Raw genomic sequence first — 15,278 nt, forward strand, 5'->3', positions numbered from 1 at the left:
ATACATTATCAGCTAAACTAAAATAATCAAGAAAATTGTTTACAAATAGTTGTGAATATTTGATTACTAGCATCTAAGCATGTCAAACAATATAATGGTGCAGATATTTATTTTCTTTCGTCATTGCCTTATTAGCAACATCCTTTGTATTTGAACTGATCCATGAAATATCTTAAAGTGTTTCTTCTTTAAAAGTACCTATAATCAAATTCTGTTAACTATTCTACTTGTTCTAAATCAAAATGTATAGTCTGATAAGAATCACAGATTTGTAATTAAGCGCACTTCATGAAAATGCCCAACCTCAACTGTCTGCAAGTCTTATTGTGTATTTAAAAAAAACCCGGTCTGTGGATATATTGTGGATATAGTGAAAAAAATAGTTAAAATGTATAATTGAGGGAAGGTCTAATACACTCAGAGACAGAGTGTTATCTCAGTCCACAAACAGGAATTACTAAGTTTAATTGCAGATATCCGCCAAACTAGTCCAGACAAGGTCATGGGATTTACGCGTCTAATTTCAATGGCTTATACTCTATATATTTCTAAGAAATGATCATAGGTATCCTTTAAGTTTTAATTGTGAACAGGAATGCGTCAAAAGTCAAAGTTAAACTGGACAGAGCATGCTTACTTGAAAATGTGAAGTTGATAGGAGGTGGAGGTGGAGGTGTAGTGATAACTGAAACAAACCAAACGTGAAGAGCGGTGTCACAATGCCCAGTCTAGATGAAAACTCGTCGATTTAGTTCACAAAAGTAACTTATATTTAAGGATATTTATTTAACAAAAATATTCAGCTTAATAAAAACTTGATAATCATTAAGCATTTGATTATAATTCATACCAGTTCAAAAGAAGAATTTCCTTTACTTGATTGATTAAATTGAAAATATCATATTTTAAAGTTACTTACCGTACTTTGATTACGAAGTGATACAAAATCAGTGCTTTGATTAAGTTAGTACCAAACGAAATTCATCTCGTCAAATGTGAAGAGCCACATCAAGTGATGTATCACATTCATTGCAAAACAAATTAGATTACAACAAAAATACTGTACATATATTAGTTTCTGACACCACAATACATTTATTGTTAAAATTTCAACTGATACATACATACATATATGTGTTATGTATGTATCATACTTAACGGTAATAAAGCAGCACCACATTATAACAACTTTTACCGGCTTTAGAACAGCTGTTTAAATATTCTATGAATATATGTTAAGCAAAATTTATGCATGAAATAACTACTTTATTAATAAGATATATTGTAATGAATATAGAATATTATAGAGAATATCTAAATTAGTCTGTTCTAAAGCCTATATACAAAGCACGAGATGTGTAGCCATTTGTTATGAACACAATGTGATTGAAAGTGCAACAAGACATTAAAAATCCCAAGTAGAGAATTGACATACCATACTTTTGTTGTGGCGGTGTTGTGAAAACCATTTGATCTAAAATGAGGAACAAATATACGATGTCGATTTCTGGTGCGCTTAAATTTGAATTCCTTATTGATAACAGGAAATCGAATTGTCAAGTGTACCTTTCAGATCAGGAGTGACAACCGTTAAACTTCGAACTGAAATGAATCAAGAATATGAACTAAATCTGTTTTCGTAACAACATTAAAACATCTAAAAGGAATGTTTCGCTTCCATTTTATTTTCACTCATAATTCTATATGAGCAATTTTCAAAGACTCGTCATTCTAAGGAGGGAGAGAGAGAAAAAAAGGGAAAAAAAATTTAAACCAGGGAAAATTGTTAATTCAATTTGTCTATACAAAGATACCACAGGACCTCTTTTTCTACCTGTGGTATTAATGAGGAGAGATGAACTCACATATTCCAAGTCTTCGAACGAGTTCTTCACTGATTCTTGGTAAGTTCGAGTATTCAGAAATACTTAGGACGTTATCTGGGCTCGATGCCAGGGCCGCTGGCTCATCTTTAGAATTAGTACCAACAGCAACACTGAAAATCTCAACTAAATTCACATCCTCCAACTCTCGCTTTCTTGGGTTATCTTGTAGGCTCTCCACGTTGACCGTGGATTGTTGGTCTGTAAGGAAAATCAATGCTTTCGGAGTATCGTCTCTTGGTAAAATTTTGGAAACTTCATCAAAAACAGTAGCAGCATTAATGCTCGTCATTCCTGTTGATTGCCATTGTTTGTCCACTGCATAATCAATCAAGGTGAGTAAATCTCTTTTCGACTTGAAACTACAAAATGAAAGATAATTGGTAAAATAAGTATTAAAATTCAACGATAAAATTAAAGGAGATATAACTATAAAAGTTCTGTTTGGCCACGAATAAATCTTAGCGAGTTGCTTCAAAATCAAGCGCATTTTTAGGGGGAAATGCTGTTGCAATGTAAAACTTATATGATACCAATTTTGATGCACCAGATGCGAATTTCGACAAATAATGTCTCTTCAGTGATGCTCAAGCCGAAGTTTTGGAAATTCGAAATGACAAAAAACTTGCAAGAGCTAAAAGGAAAACTAGAGTGCCAAAAACTGGAGCCAAATTCTTCCAAGGATCAGAGATATGCACGAGGGAGATGTATTCCTTAATTTTGAAATGAATTTCTAAATTTTATCCCAGCAATTAAATATATATCCGTGTTTTCAAGCTAGTAACGAAGTACTTAGCTACTGGGCTGTAGAGATCCTCAATTCATTTCTTTTTCTTAATGTAATCAAAATGAAACTGTTTACAGTATTGTGATTTCACTAAGTCTAAGTAAAATCGAGCAGTTCTGTCAATTTGACGAGGAATACTCGAAATGATTGAGTATATCAGAGACAGATTATATGAAGTTGTATAGTACATGAGTATATCAGAGACAGATTATATGAAGTTGTATGGTACATGAGTATATCAGAGACAGATTATATGAAGTTGTATAGTACATGAGTATATCAGAGACAGATTATATGAAGTTGTATGGTACATGAGTATATCAGAGACAGATTATATGAAGTTGTATAGTACATGAGTATATCAGAGACAGATTATATGAAGTTGTATAGTACATGAGTATATCAGAGACAGATTATATGAAGTTGTATAGTACATGATCTATTCTTTCTTTAAATCGTGTGTTTTCAAAATCTTTGAATCCCCTGGAAAGGCTCATACACAGTCTTTGTCGATGGAACTTTCCATTAGTTTGACTACTTTTTGAAAAACCAATTTCATGTTTTGAAAAATACATGAAGTTATGAACTAAAACACTTCACGACGGTGTATTTCACTAAATGCGTTATTAAACGTATGTCGTTGTGAAGGTTGCAATTCATACCCTCATGTATTGCCACAAATGAAATACATTGCTTTCATTCATTTTCTACTTTTATTTCTATTGGAATACACAAACTACATTTATCGAGATTCACACGCTCATTGTCGTGCATTTATTAATAGTTAGTTATCAAAATTTGTAAAGATATCGAAGACAAAAATGGTATGTAAATATTAACATATAAATGCAGAGACATGCTGTTTACAGATCAGTACACAGTTGTGTCACCTTATAGATCTGCTATGATATTTTGACTAAAATAGAAGACAGTTTGTGAAAAAGACATTGCCTGGAGAAGTCCGAGTATGTTGTGGCCACATCCTTGTATCCGATGACAGCAACCTTCAGTTTCCCACCATCAACATCTCCTCTATATAGGATGTCATTGAAGAACTGTTTTAACATATTTTTGTCTTTCTGATTTACTGTCGAAGACACGTGGAAGGCGAATATAACCTGAGCCTCGTCTCCATCTAAAAATAAAAACCATTGTGGGTGTTAAGGGAAGAATTATAAAATATCTATCTATGAAAAATGAAGTGAATTTGCAGACACGAAAGCTATAAACACAATGTCAAGCATTGAAGTCCCCTGCTGACGTATTTGAACCTATGGTATATATAGGTTCTTAAGATTGATTTGAAAATAGAAACTGTGATTCAGTAAAAATGGTAAACCCATACATAATCGAATTGATTAAAATTCACATTGACACAGATGATGAGATTAGTCACTGTTCGTTATCTTCACCTTTAATGGAATACTCAAAGTGTTTGATAAGTATTTCAACTGTTATATATTCATGTCATGTCAGTATTCGTATAATATTATAATTTGAGGAATCAGTGTAATTGCTATCAAAATTAGATTAACCGTATGTGTGTGTGTGGACCAGAATAACAATACACATGTACATGTTCAACTTGAGTAGAATCTATTTTTATCTAAAGTTATTGGTAGAATTTAAAAGTCTCAATACATTTATATTAAGGTATACATATTATACATTAAAGTTAATGATTTAATAATTACATTACCGTTATACCATTTGATAGTTACATTGCAGTAACATTACTGTTGCATCACCATCCTATGTCCTGATGGAAATATTGTGATACAAAAAAATAAAGGGCTGTAAAATGGACAAGCTAGCTATAAAGCTGGCTACCGTTTTGTCCGCCCCATTGCCGGAGTATGTAAATACATAAGTAGATCACACAGTATTGACCATCATGTAGAAAATGTACTCACTTCGCAAAAGATTCTTCTTCTGGGCTTTGAGTTCGGAGAGATCTGTAAAAGATGCATTTCAAACGAACAAAATGAGGTAATACTGATATTGCCTTAAGGATTAGTATTTTACAAGCAGTAAAACAATGTAAGTATTATTAGTACACAATAGTGCGAACCTTTGCAACGAAATGGTAAGAAAAGTAGCGATGATTTGCTCATGTTCTGCAAGGATTGATTATTGAAAAGTATAGGACGATTTTTCGATTGTTGAAGACGCTTTTGAAGTAACCTTATGGTATCGCCATCCATGGCTGTTCCTGTCAATTTACGAGAATTCAGTCCGCTATCCAAAGCCTCAAGATCGTCTGCCCTGTTGATTTCTTTCATAAAATTCGCGTCCATATTAGCGGAATAGTTGAGCCCATATGTTTGAATATTACATAGAGTATACACAAATTGCAAGAACAGTGCTTTTGCGTTACGATCTGTATGATTGAATATGCGCTTGAATCGGAAATCGAACGTGAAACGCGATGCATCTAAAGTACTATTAATTGTACTTATCAGTTCGCATATATTTCCGTTGGCAACAGCTTGTTGTAATGAGGTGACCAATTTTTCGGTAAGGTTGTGAAATGTAACTTTTACATTTTGCTGGTCAGCGCCAGGAGGAAGAGAAAATTCAGCGTCAAAGTTTAAACAAGCTGAAAATTATGAGAGCATTTTGAGCAGACTGCAGACAGAGGGTGTCTCTGATAAAAATGACAAATTTTTGCTAGACTTACCAGCACGTTCTAGAGCACTATCACCTGTGTTTGTGTACTTTCCTTCGTTTCTTTCTTCTTTTGAAGAAACTTCTCTCTCTAACAAAGGATCAAAACTTTTATGTGTAGTAGTATCATTTGAACTGCTTGCTGTTGATTTAGAGACTTTATCTTTATTGATAGAGAGTGTATTTAGATTAGAACTTTCAGTTGTGTCAATAGCTATTTTTACACTAGTATATTTCCTCTCGGAGTCATATTCATTGGACGCCGGGTTTGTAGTATGTGGAAAGATCACTGTTTTTGTAGAACGTTTCTCTATTTCATCAACAATCCTATTGTCAGTTATTTCATTCGTGATATTTTGAATACTTTCCCCCCCAGTATCATCACTTCCATGAATTACGTTCCATTTCGTGGATGATTCTCTCGGAATTTCAGTGGTCACTACTTCCCTTGTAACAGTAGATGGAATCGTTACTTTGATATCTGGTAATTTTGTTTCACCAATACCCGAATCATCCGGTGTTGATGTTCCAGCACCAGGGCGTCTTCGAGTAGCGTATTCAATACTTACTTTGTTGTCGTCAATGTGTGTTATATCTGTTTCAGACACTTGTGTTGTTGTAGTTCTCCATGCTTTACTTGTTTTTGATCCCTCTTTGCCGATTGTGGTTGGTATGATGTTGCCGTCTTCCTCTGTTGTCATCCGAATGTCTGTTCTAGAATCGACGATGCTTGTGCTTTCAATATGTTTATCACTTACTTGAACTATATCTGAAAGGGTGGTCTGTATACTTTCATCAGGGATCTCAGTTGTAATGTCCAATACTTTTGGTAAGGGTGTTGTTATCTCTTTCTTTTTAGAACTCTTAGAAGAAAGGTCCTTTCTTTGAGTAGTGAAAACAGTTTCTGTAATAAACAAATCGGGTAAAGTGGACGTATGTTCCGTTGCGCCCGCAGACGATATGATTTTTGTCTGATCCGGTGGACCTGTATTCAAGATAAATTTCGACTGGTCCGGTGGACTTGTAGTGGATATAAATTCCGTCTGGTACGTTGGTCCTGTAGCCGAGATAATTGTCGTCTCGTAGAGTGGGCTCGTTGTCGATATAATTTTTAACGCTGTTGGCCATGGCGTTTTCGAGGTCGTGGTAGTAATTGGCCGTTTCTTTGAGGTTTTCTTTTTGCGTACTAGTAAAATACAAGATTTAAGTTTGTAAACTGTTGTATAATTATTACTACACTCTATAGGTGATATTTTGCATTATGAATCGATATAAGTTGATTATAGTATACGTACGATAATGGATGTTTCGCACGACAGGCTTTCCACTCTTTTTATAGATCTGCAAGTCCTTATAAGAATTCACTTTGTACAAATGTTTTTGAATCGGTTCACTTACAAGCCTTTCAAAGCCAGTGACATTAGGCAAAGCAACGGTGATGACATTGATCTGGATTTTTTCTAGTTTTGCCTGGTCTATCTCTGACTGGAGGAGTGAATCATTACCCGTCGAATTCATATCCGTAAGTATTATCAAGATATTTTCATCACCATTCGTCTTATCCTGGGCGAAAAGTTCCCTCGTCTTTACAACAGCACTTCCTAAGTTGGCAGAGTCAAATCTCAGCTTCTTTGGAGTTTTCTTTATAGCTTTTATAAGACTCTTTTTTTGCAGGTGGTCATTAAAGTCAAACACAACAACTGGTTTGTCCCCGTAGACTATCAATGCCACTCGTACACCTTTGGGACCAATCTTTGATCTTTTCACAAGTTTGATAACATACTTTAAAAATTGTTTTTTAAAATTTCTTTTACTAACCCTAGTTGAAGCATGCACCAGAATTGCTATCTTTGCTGACAAGCCATCTGGAAAAAACAACAACAAAAATACAATTTGTTTGAATTCCAAATCATATCTCGGTAATATGATGAATACTCATAAACCTTTTGTTTCCTTTAATGACTTACCCGTTGCTTTCCCAATTTTATTCCGTGTATTTAAACGACGTTCATTTGAATCAGCATCTGAATGAAACAGAAAAATAATAATTTCTTTCGATTTAAGAATCTTTTTTTTTTTTATTCATTTGTGATCCGATATGTTTCTGTTTTCAATTGGTATGTCTTTGGATCAGAACAACCCTAGCAGACAAATCGACGTTGATTTAACACGTTTCAACATAAAATTTCAACGCTTACCCAATGTTGAATAGTAGGATGGCTTGAAAGAATGATTAACTTTGAATTAACGTTGAAATTTTATTGTCGAGTTAAAGCTAGTAACAAGTTATTTTCAAAAAAAAATGTATATTTATTGTTTTGATATTTCAAATAACGTCATGTTTTAATGATCACCATGCGCATTTCGTATGTGGCAATGGCTTTTAACATTTGAAAATTTAGATAATTAAAATTTAGTAAGTTGGTTGGTTGTATATTGTTTATCGTCCAATTCGAGAATGGAGACGTTCCAATTGCCGGTGAAGGGCTATAAAGATTAGGCCTATGCTCATTTCCTAGTCTTTGAGCATATAGGGATATTTATCGTGCACAATACATTTTTCATATGTATATACGAATTATATTAAATTGTGCGTTTTTCTAATCAATAAAAACTTTATAAAACTAACTTCACAATAGAATGTTAACTATTTTCGAGAATTATCCAGAACTTCATAGATACTTTACAAACCGAGGTTCTGTCACGACAGACATTGACACGATGAAGAACCCTCACGGCTATGAACCCAAGTATCAAGGATATACATGTATATAAATTTGCAGTACTTCAGCTCCAGCAAGAAACGTCTCGATATAAAAAAAAAATAAAAGACGTAAAACGTACAATCAACGTCGAAGCCATGATACATCTTCAATAATTCAAAGTTGGAAATATCGCTATCCATCAATGTTGAAAATTCATAATACAACATATTGTCAACGTCGAAACAACGTTATGTTTATACTGGGACGTCACTTGTCACCCAGTAACAAAAATAGCCAGTAAATATATAGTTTAGAAAAATCTTTTTACATGAAAAAAAGTTGTTCAATAATTGCATAGATATCGTCATTTCAACAATATCCATAACTAATAATAATCTTTTTTTTTTTAAAATCATTTCAATCATGAAATGTAAATTCATTCATCTGAAAAATACTAACTATAAAGTATGTTCTGTGCGACAACCTCCAAGACATGGGATTGGGTCAACAAATCCTGATAAGACCCTACTTTGAGGGGGAGTCCGCCTCCTTTTTGTTCTGTTATGGACTGTAACACTTTGTCCTGGGAGCTGCCAATGTGAATCGCCTGCACTTCTATACTGCTGTTACGTAACACATCTAACACGGACGAACAATCACCTGAAGTAACGGTGTCTGTTATTATCAGAATCTGGTTACTTGCTATTTTCACATTTTCCAGTTTCTGAAAAGCATTCAGAGCTTCTTCCACAGCTTTGCAGAGCGCTGCAGACTTACTCCGCAGTTTCTTTGACAATCCTAGGATGACATTTCTTGCTTCATTCAAACTAACGCTTCCTTTAAATTGCTTAATAACATTGACGCTTTTGCCGTAATTGAAGACGGCAACATCGGTTCTGTGCTTTAGAAGGTCGGGGTATTGTGTGACATTTGCCATAAAAGGCAAAAGTTGTTTGTGAAAGTTTTTAGGACTGGTGGTTCCGTAAGACTGGAACAGGATTGCCAGATTTATGGCGGATGCTGACCAAGGTGCTAAAATGCAAGAATTCTCTTACAATATGGGTTTAAAAAGAATGACAATACGAAAAAATCATTTGGAATAAAGTTTATAAAAATATAGCTGGAATATTTCATTTGTTTGTGACTTACCGAGGAAATGCTAGAGATAAATATAATGACAGCTCTGGAAGGGATCCCAAACTAGGCACAGACGCAGATACATCATCTAGGCATAGCTTAAATCTCTCCATTCGCCTATTATTATTCTATTTGCATCGCTCCTACAATATCTTTGGTTGCGGAATGCATTCTTTTAAGCACTGTTTTACTTCAAAACTTATTTTACATATCGTTCGCAAAGGTTCTATAACATGTAATAAAATGTGCAATTATTTCATGCTAATGATAATATCTTGCTCCTCGTTGTTGATTAAGAACATGCGTTATACAGTGCAACAATAGTGAATGGAAATAACAGAACCACACAGTAGGCGATTATGACACTATAGCACGTGCTAAATTCCATCAAAACATAGAGACATGAAACAATAATATGAAATGTCAACCAAATATCACGTACCTTCAAGTAAACAACATGCAGTAGAATAAATATAACTCACAAGCATACCCTTGTGCAGCATGACAAGGCCAGCAATCACACTATGTCACACAATACGCAATAAATGTTACTAAACCATTTTGTAGTGTTTAAAGCTATCATGCACTTTTATCTAGAATGATATATTTAACTGCCTTATATTTCGGATTTCAACAATGAGTCACAAACTTACGTACAAACCTGTGTTTAGTCCCGGTCCAATCGTGGCCTTTGGCTTCTTCTTGGACTTACGACTTTGAACTGTAGTTTTAGGTAATGATAAACGATTCAAACATAGTAATTTTAGCTAAGTTCATTTTATAAAAATCATTTTTTAATTTTCATTTTTAACTTACGTGCCCTAATTCCATCTAGTACGTTTGTCAAGATATCTTTATTCGAAACAAGGTCCTTATATTTAGAAACCGACTGGTAATGATTTCCCGTTGGAGCACTTGAAATTGTCTGCAATTCCTTTAAATCGGCCTTTTCAACCCCCACTGTGAAAATCGTGGTTTTCACATCTTGTTTCAGTCGATTCGCTTCGTCTTGAACAGAATATGAGGATTTTGATGACGCCATATCAGTTACCAATATAACGGCAGATGGGACGCCTTCTTGTAACCTTGACCCCTCTTGTTTAGTAAACAACTTTGTTCGTACTAACTGTAATGCGTCACCTAAGTTAGCGTTACTGTTTCTAACCTTGGGGCTACTTTTTCGAATGGCTTTACGTAAATCCGACTTTTTGGTATATTTGTTAAAGTTAAATAGAATCTTCCCCGACAAACCGTAGTTAACTAGTGCAACCTTAACATCTCCGGTATCAATTCGAGCCTTCGCAAATAGGCTTGATAAAAAGTTAAGCAAATTGTTTTTGAATTCCTTTGCCTTCGTTTTGTGACCAGCATGAAACACAACCACTATGTCTGCTTTTACATTACCTGGAAGAGAGAAAAAAAATTTATTATAATTCATCAAAGATGTATAACCCTCTAATTAAAACAATATTGTTTTTATAATTAGAACAGATATCAGATTGATGCATATATCTAGTAAATGTTTCAAACAATTCAAGCGCTATATTTGATACTTAGTATGTCGAGAAGAAATGTTTACATCTACATTGCCATTCATTATAGTAGCATTCGTATGATATAATACTTTATTATGGGCAGGAATATCAATTCCATAATATATTACATACATCAGAATTCTGGAACATCGAAAATACTGTCTTAGATTATCCCCATTGAATATATTTAAATGATTCAAAACTATCCAAACCGCACAGTTTGAATAAGATACGTCAATCAATGCTTTCTTCATTATTTCATAATACCCCTGAATTTGTAATTTTTTCACTTCATGTGTTTAGCAGTAATTTGTTGTAACTTTTGAAGTCATTTGTCATTGGGATATATAGAGTGTAGGATTTTTATCATTAAACAAACCTTATGTCTCCCCGCCTCCTGACGTCAGGCCTCCACTTTCTAACTACAGATTCTCACACACTCCATGCCGTGATAATAGAATACTTCATAGAAATATGGAAGGTGGAAAGGTTAAATAGGTGAACAGCAATAACATAACAGATAGAACCGAGGAGTGGCAAACCGTCTTTTCAAAGATCGAAAGCCGAATTATTTTCCAATCTGGTTCAAAAGGCAAACAAGAGAAAAGTTTTTGATAAAGTATGTATGACAGAGTCAATTATGTCGCCATTGTTTTGAGCTGGGTTATATTTTCTTCTTAGAACTAGTAGTTATATTGATGAAATATTTGTGATAATCTGTAAGCTTAGATCAATGTGCCACTCAAATAAGAAATGACCTCCAGGAATTAACACCATTTTCATGCATGGTTTGTGTTTCTGACTTCTAGACTTCACTGTGTGAAACTTAAGATTTATTCGTAACTTTAATTAAATTGAAATTTATAATCAATATGTTCATTTTATCTTTTAAAATTCGTTAATCCAAATTAAAGATCTCGTTATTGAACATAAAACAGCAACGTTATTATAACGCCTTTTTTCAGTTATAAAAACTGAATCCGTTAATATGTAAGCAAACGGGCTGTTAACAGATTTATTTTGCAAAGCTTTTCCGAAAGCGACAACAAATTAATTTTCTTCACATTTATAACGAAACACATGTAAGGACGAAACACTTTAATTAAACATTAAAATATTATATTTTTGTTATGCCATTGAAGATATATAGATTGCGAACAGATAAATACATATAAAGTCTTTTTTAGAATAACTGACAACCATAGCAGCTGATTATAGGATGACAAAAAGCCATTCCTGAATGCATTTCAAATAATCATGCAGTATGACGTTAGTAATATTCATGATTAGAAAAGCCCTTTGCTTATATTATGACATATGACATGAATATGATTGAGAGCTATAGACATTGGATAATTCAAAGTATTTTAACCAGACTCACAATTTCAATCATGCATAATCAAAAGACAAGTAACAAAGCAGAAATAAACCATTAATTTCCGTGTATACCTAACCTCGCTATGTTGTGTGGAATCCAAAACCACCACCACCCCTACAACAGACCCACATAGGCGTGGAATTATCAACCACCCCTACAACACACCCACATAGGCGTGGAATTATCAAACACCCCTGCATAAGACCCACATAGGCGTGGAATTATCAAACACCCCTGCATCAGACCCACATAGGCGTGAAATTATCAGCCACCCCTGCATCAGACCCACATAGGCGTGAAATTATCAACCACCCCTGCATCAGACCCACATAGGCGTGGAATTATCAACCACCCCTGCATCAGACCCACATACATGTAGGCGTGGAATTATTAACCACCCCTGCATCAGACCCACATAGGCGTGGAATTATCAAACACCCCTGCATCAGACCCACATAGGCGTGAAATTATCAACCACCCCTGCATCAGACCCACATAGGCGTGGAATTATCAACCACCCCCACCGATACAATAGACGCTCATAGACGTAAAATTGTCATTACTTCCCCGTGCAAATAGAAGCATGTTCGCAAAACTTTAAGTAAATATCTGATCGAAAATTTACGTTTGCTTACACATTTGTATCTGCAGAACGTTTGAAATTTCTGGCAACTTGTGTGTAGTACGAGTTTTGGAAGTGCATTTCATATTACTGTATTATATGACGTCATGTTTGAATTTTGTAAATGACATAAAAGTACAGATACTAAGGAAACCGAAGATCAAAAGTGTATCTCTCCGTTACTTTGTCTTTCAACTATAAATCAAATTGATACATAAAGTTTGATAAGACAACACATTGCATGGGCATTGCTTTTGAAATACTCACTATCAATACCAGTTGATATTTCAATATTGTCTTGGGTTGACTCTGAAAAATTAGAATAATTATTGATATTTTAAAAATAAAAGAATTATAAAGTGTGAAGGAACATTTGCACTATGTATCAATTTACATAAAACATACCTTCATAGATATTACTCGCCGAGGGCACGGAAATTGTCGTAAGTGTCTTAACTGAAAAGAAGAAGTCATAAACATCCTGGGACTGTAAGAGTGACAAATGTTCAATGTCCTCAATAGTCTTATCAACATTTCCGTTATATTTAACTAACCGACTTCAACATAAATAAAACAAAATAGTCTTTACAGTTATACTGAACTGCATTTAAGGATAACGAACCGAATTCTTTTCCTTCTAGAGGTTGTACTCAACTTTGAACTATGACAGAATCAACAAATCACTTATTAAAGACTTCCGAGATCAAGGTGTAAAGAGTGTGTGAAAAGGCTGATAATGCTAATAGATATGTGTTCCGAATTTCTAGGGAATGCAATAGAAAATGTCCTTGTGGGGTGTTTTGACTAAATTCAGTAATAAATACTATATCAAACAACCATTATTCAATCAATTTGAAGAACAAATAGAAAATCCAATGTCAGCTAAAAAAAGCTTATATAACCTGCTGCAAAGTACAGTTTACACTATTAGGACTAGTTCGAAATATCTGACGATTTCCTGACTTTTTAATGATTTTCATATTTACCGTACCAGGAAAACGTCAGAACCGGCGCCATTACGTAAACTGGAAGTTCAGCTGGAGGCGGCATTCTCGGGCCAATTTTAAATACTTGCGAGCCAAATTCAATGTTAAACTCATAACTAATCAATAAAACAATGCTTCTTGTACTTACTTATATCGATTAAAAGATAATATCACTCCAGAATTCGATAACAGAAGCACACAATTGTAGTCAACCGAATTTTCGCTGTCATTTGAGCGAACAAGTCACGTGACTCAAAACAGAGCTCGACAGTTGTTAAAATGTTTTCATGAGGATATTTATGTGATTAATGAACCCAGAAAATCGATATTAGTAAGTACAAGAAGCATCGTTTTATTGATTAATTATGATTTTAACATTGGATTCGGCTCGCAAGTATTCAAAATTGGCCCGAGAATTTCCTGTTTACGTAATGGCGCCGGTTCTGACGTTTTCCTGGCACGGTAAATATCAAAATCATTAAAAGGGCAGGAAAACGTCAGATATTTCGGACTATATTACGACTTGCGTGCATACCATTAATAGTAGTAACTAAACATCCCCATTTACATTGTAAATTTTACTAAACAAAACAAGAAATATTCATTCAATGTTTGTCGTTAAGTTGGCATAACAGCTACATGTTGAGTCTGTGTGCTGTGTCTGATGACTTAGGAAGTTGAACTAATTTTAACACCCAAATACGGAATTCGGTTCGTTGTCCTTTCAGAAATTCGAAACACGCACGTGAGGGTAGCCTATTTTGGATATCCCGAGAAACGACAGACAACTGAGAAGCGTCGTTCAAAATGAAGCTAAATGTAGGGGAATCAGAAAGCGCATTCACTTCATCCTTATTGAACAGGTTCATGCCCACTCCTATCATGGTCACTCCGGTATTCTTCATATCCGCTACACTTTGGGGGAATGCTGGGACATATTTGCTGTCAGAGTTATCGTTCGTAATTACCAAAAGCGTGTTTGGAACATCCAAGCGATCACCTGAAGCTTCCACAAACATTGAAGAGCGAACAACATCTAAAGCACCTGCTAAATTGGCCTCTTTGGATCTCCAGCTTTTATAGTCTATATTCAGTGCATTCATAAGCTTTTTCTTATTTTGTTTGTAAGCATTGAAATCAAATATGGTGGTTGTTCCCATGCCGTAAACTAGCAAAGCTACTCGTACATCGTCATTTTCAACATCGGCTTTAGATAACAGGTTTTGCATGAATTGTACCATTAAATCGAAATCACTTTGTGGTGTTGTATCAGAGTAATGAAGAAGTAGAGTTAAATCTGTATTATTACTTCCTAAAATGGATGAAAGTAATAGGATCAGTTTAAATTATATGTTCCAATTTCAAAGAAATACGAATCCAAATAAATAGACAGATACATGTATTTTACTATTACGAAAACAAGCAGACTCACAAAGTGACTAAGCTAATGTCGTTTGGTTTTGCATTGTTTATTATTAATACATGAACACTGAACAGATACCAAATCAAAAGCAGTGTACTAAACACTACTGTTTGTTGAACTATAATAACGAGTTACGAATAGAAGGTTACATTCAT

The 15,278-nt window shown here is 34.5% G+C and overlaps 1 protein-coding gene across 1 annotated transcript in view; it reads right to left on the reverse strand.

Annotated features, from left to right (window-relative positions):
- LOC125682036 (uncharacterized) overlaps window positions 1-15,278 on the reverse strand; it is a 97,077-nt gene that overhangs the window by 58,315 nt on the left and 23,484 nt on the right. The window contains exons 5-20 of the mRNA XM_056157522.1: window positions 14,446-15,012; window positions 13,120-13,170; window positions 12,982-13,023; window positions 9,996-10,583; window positions 9,841-9,900; window positions 8,502-9,074; window positions 7,305-7,361; window positions 6,633-7,202; window positions 5,351-6,523; window positions 4,742-5,269; window positions 4,584-4,625; window positions 3,622-3,805; window positions 1,866-2,245; window positions 1,567-1,602; window positions 1,436-1,474; window positions 638-685 (exon numbers count right to left, since the gene is read on the reverse strand). Of these exons, the coding sequence (XP_056013497.1) occupies window positions 638-685; window positions 1,436-1,474; window positions 1,567-1,602; window positions 1,866-2,245; window positions 3,622-3,805; window positions 4,584-4,625; window positions 4,742-5,269; window positions 5,351-6,523; window positions 6,633-7,202; window positions 7,305-7,361; window positions 8,502-9,074; window positions 9,841-9,900; window positions 9,996-10,583; window positions 12,982-13,023; window positions 13,120-13,170; window positions 14,446-15,012 (4,938 nt within the window). The remainder of the gene's footprint in view (window positions 1-637; window positions 686-1,435; window positions 1,475-1,566; window positions 1,603-1,865; window positions 2,246-3,621; window positions 3,806-4,583; window positions 4,626-4,741; window positions 5,270-5,350; window positions 6,524-6,632; window positions 7,203-7,304; window positions 7,362-8,501; window positions 9,075-9,840; window positions 9,901-9,995; window positions 10,584-12,981; window positions 13,024-13,119; window positions 13,171-14,445; window positions 15,013-15,278) is intronic.

The sequence above is a fragment of the Ostrea edulis genome, chromosome 2 (assembly GCF_947568905.1).
Source record: "Ostrea edulis chromosome 2, xbOstEdul1.1, whole genome shotgun sequence".
Taxonomy (NCBI): domain Eukaryota; kingdom Metazoa; phylum Mollusca; class Bivalvia; order Ostreida; family Ostreidae; genus Ostrea; species Ostrea edulis.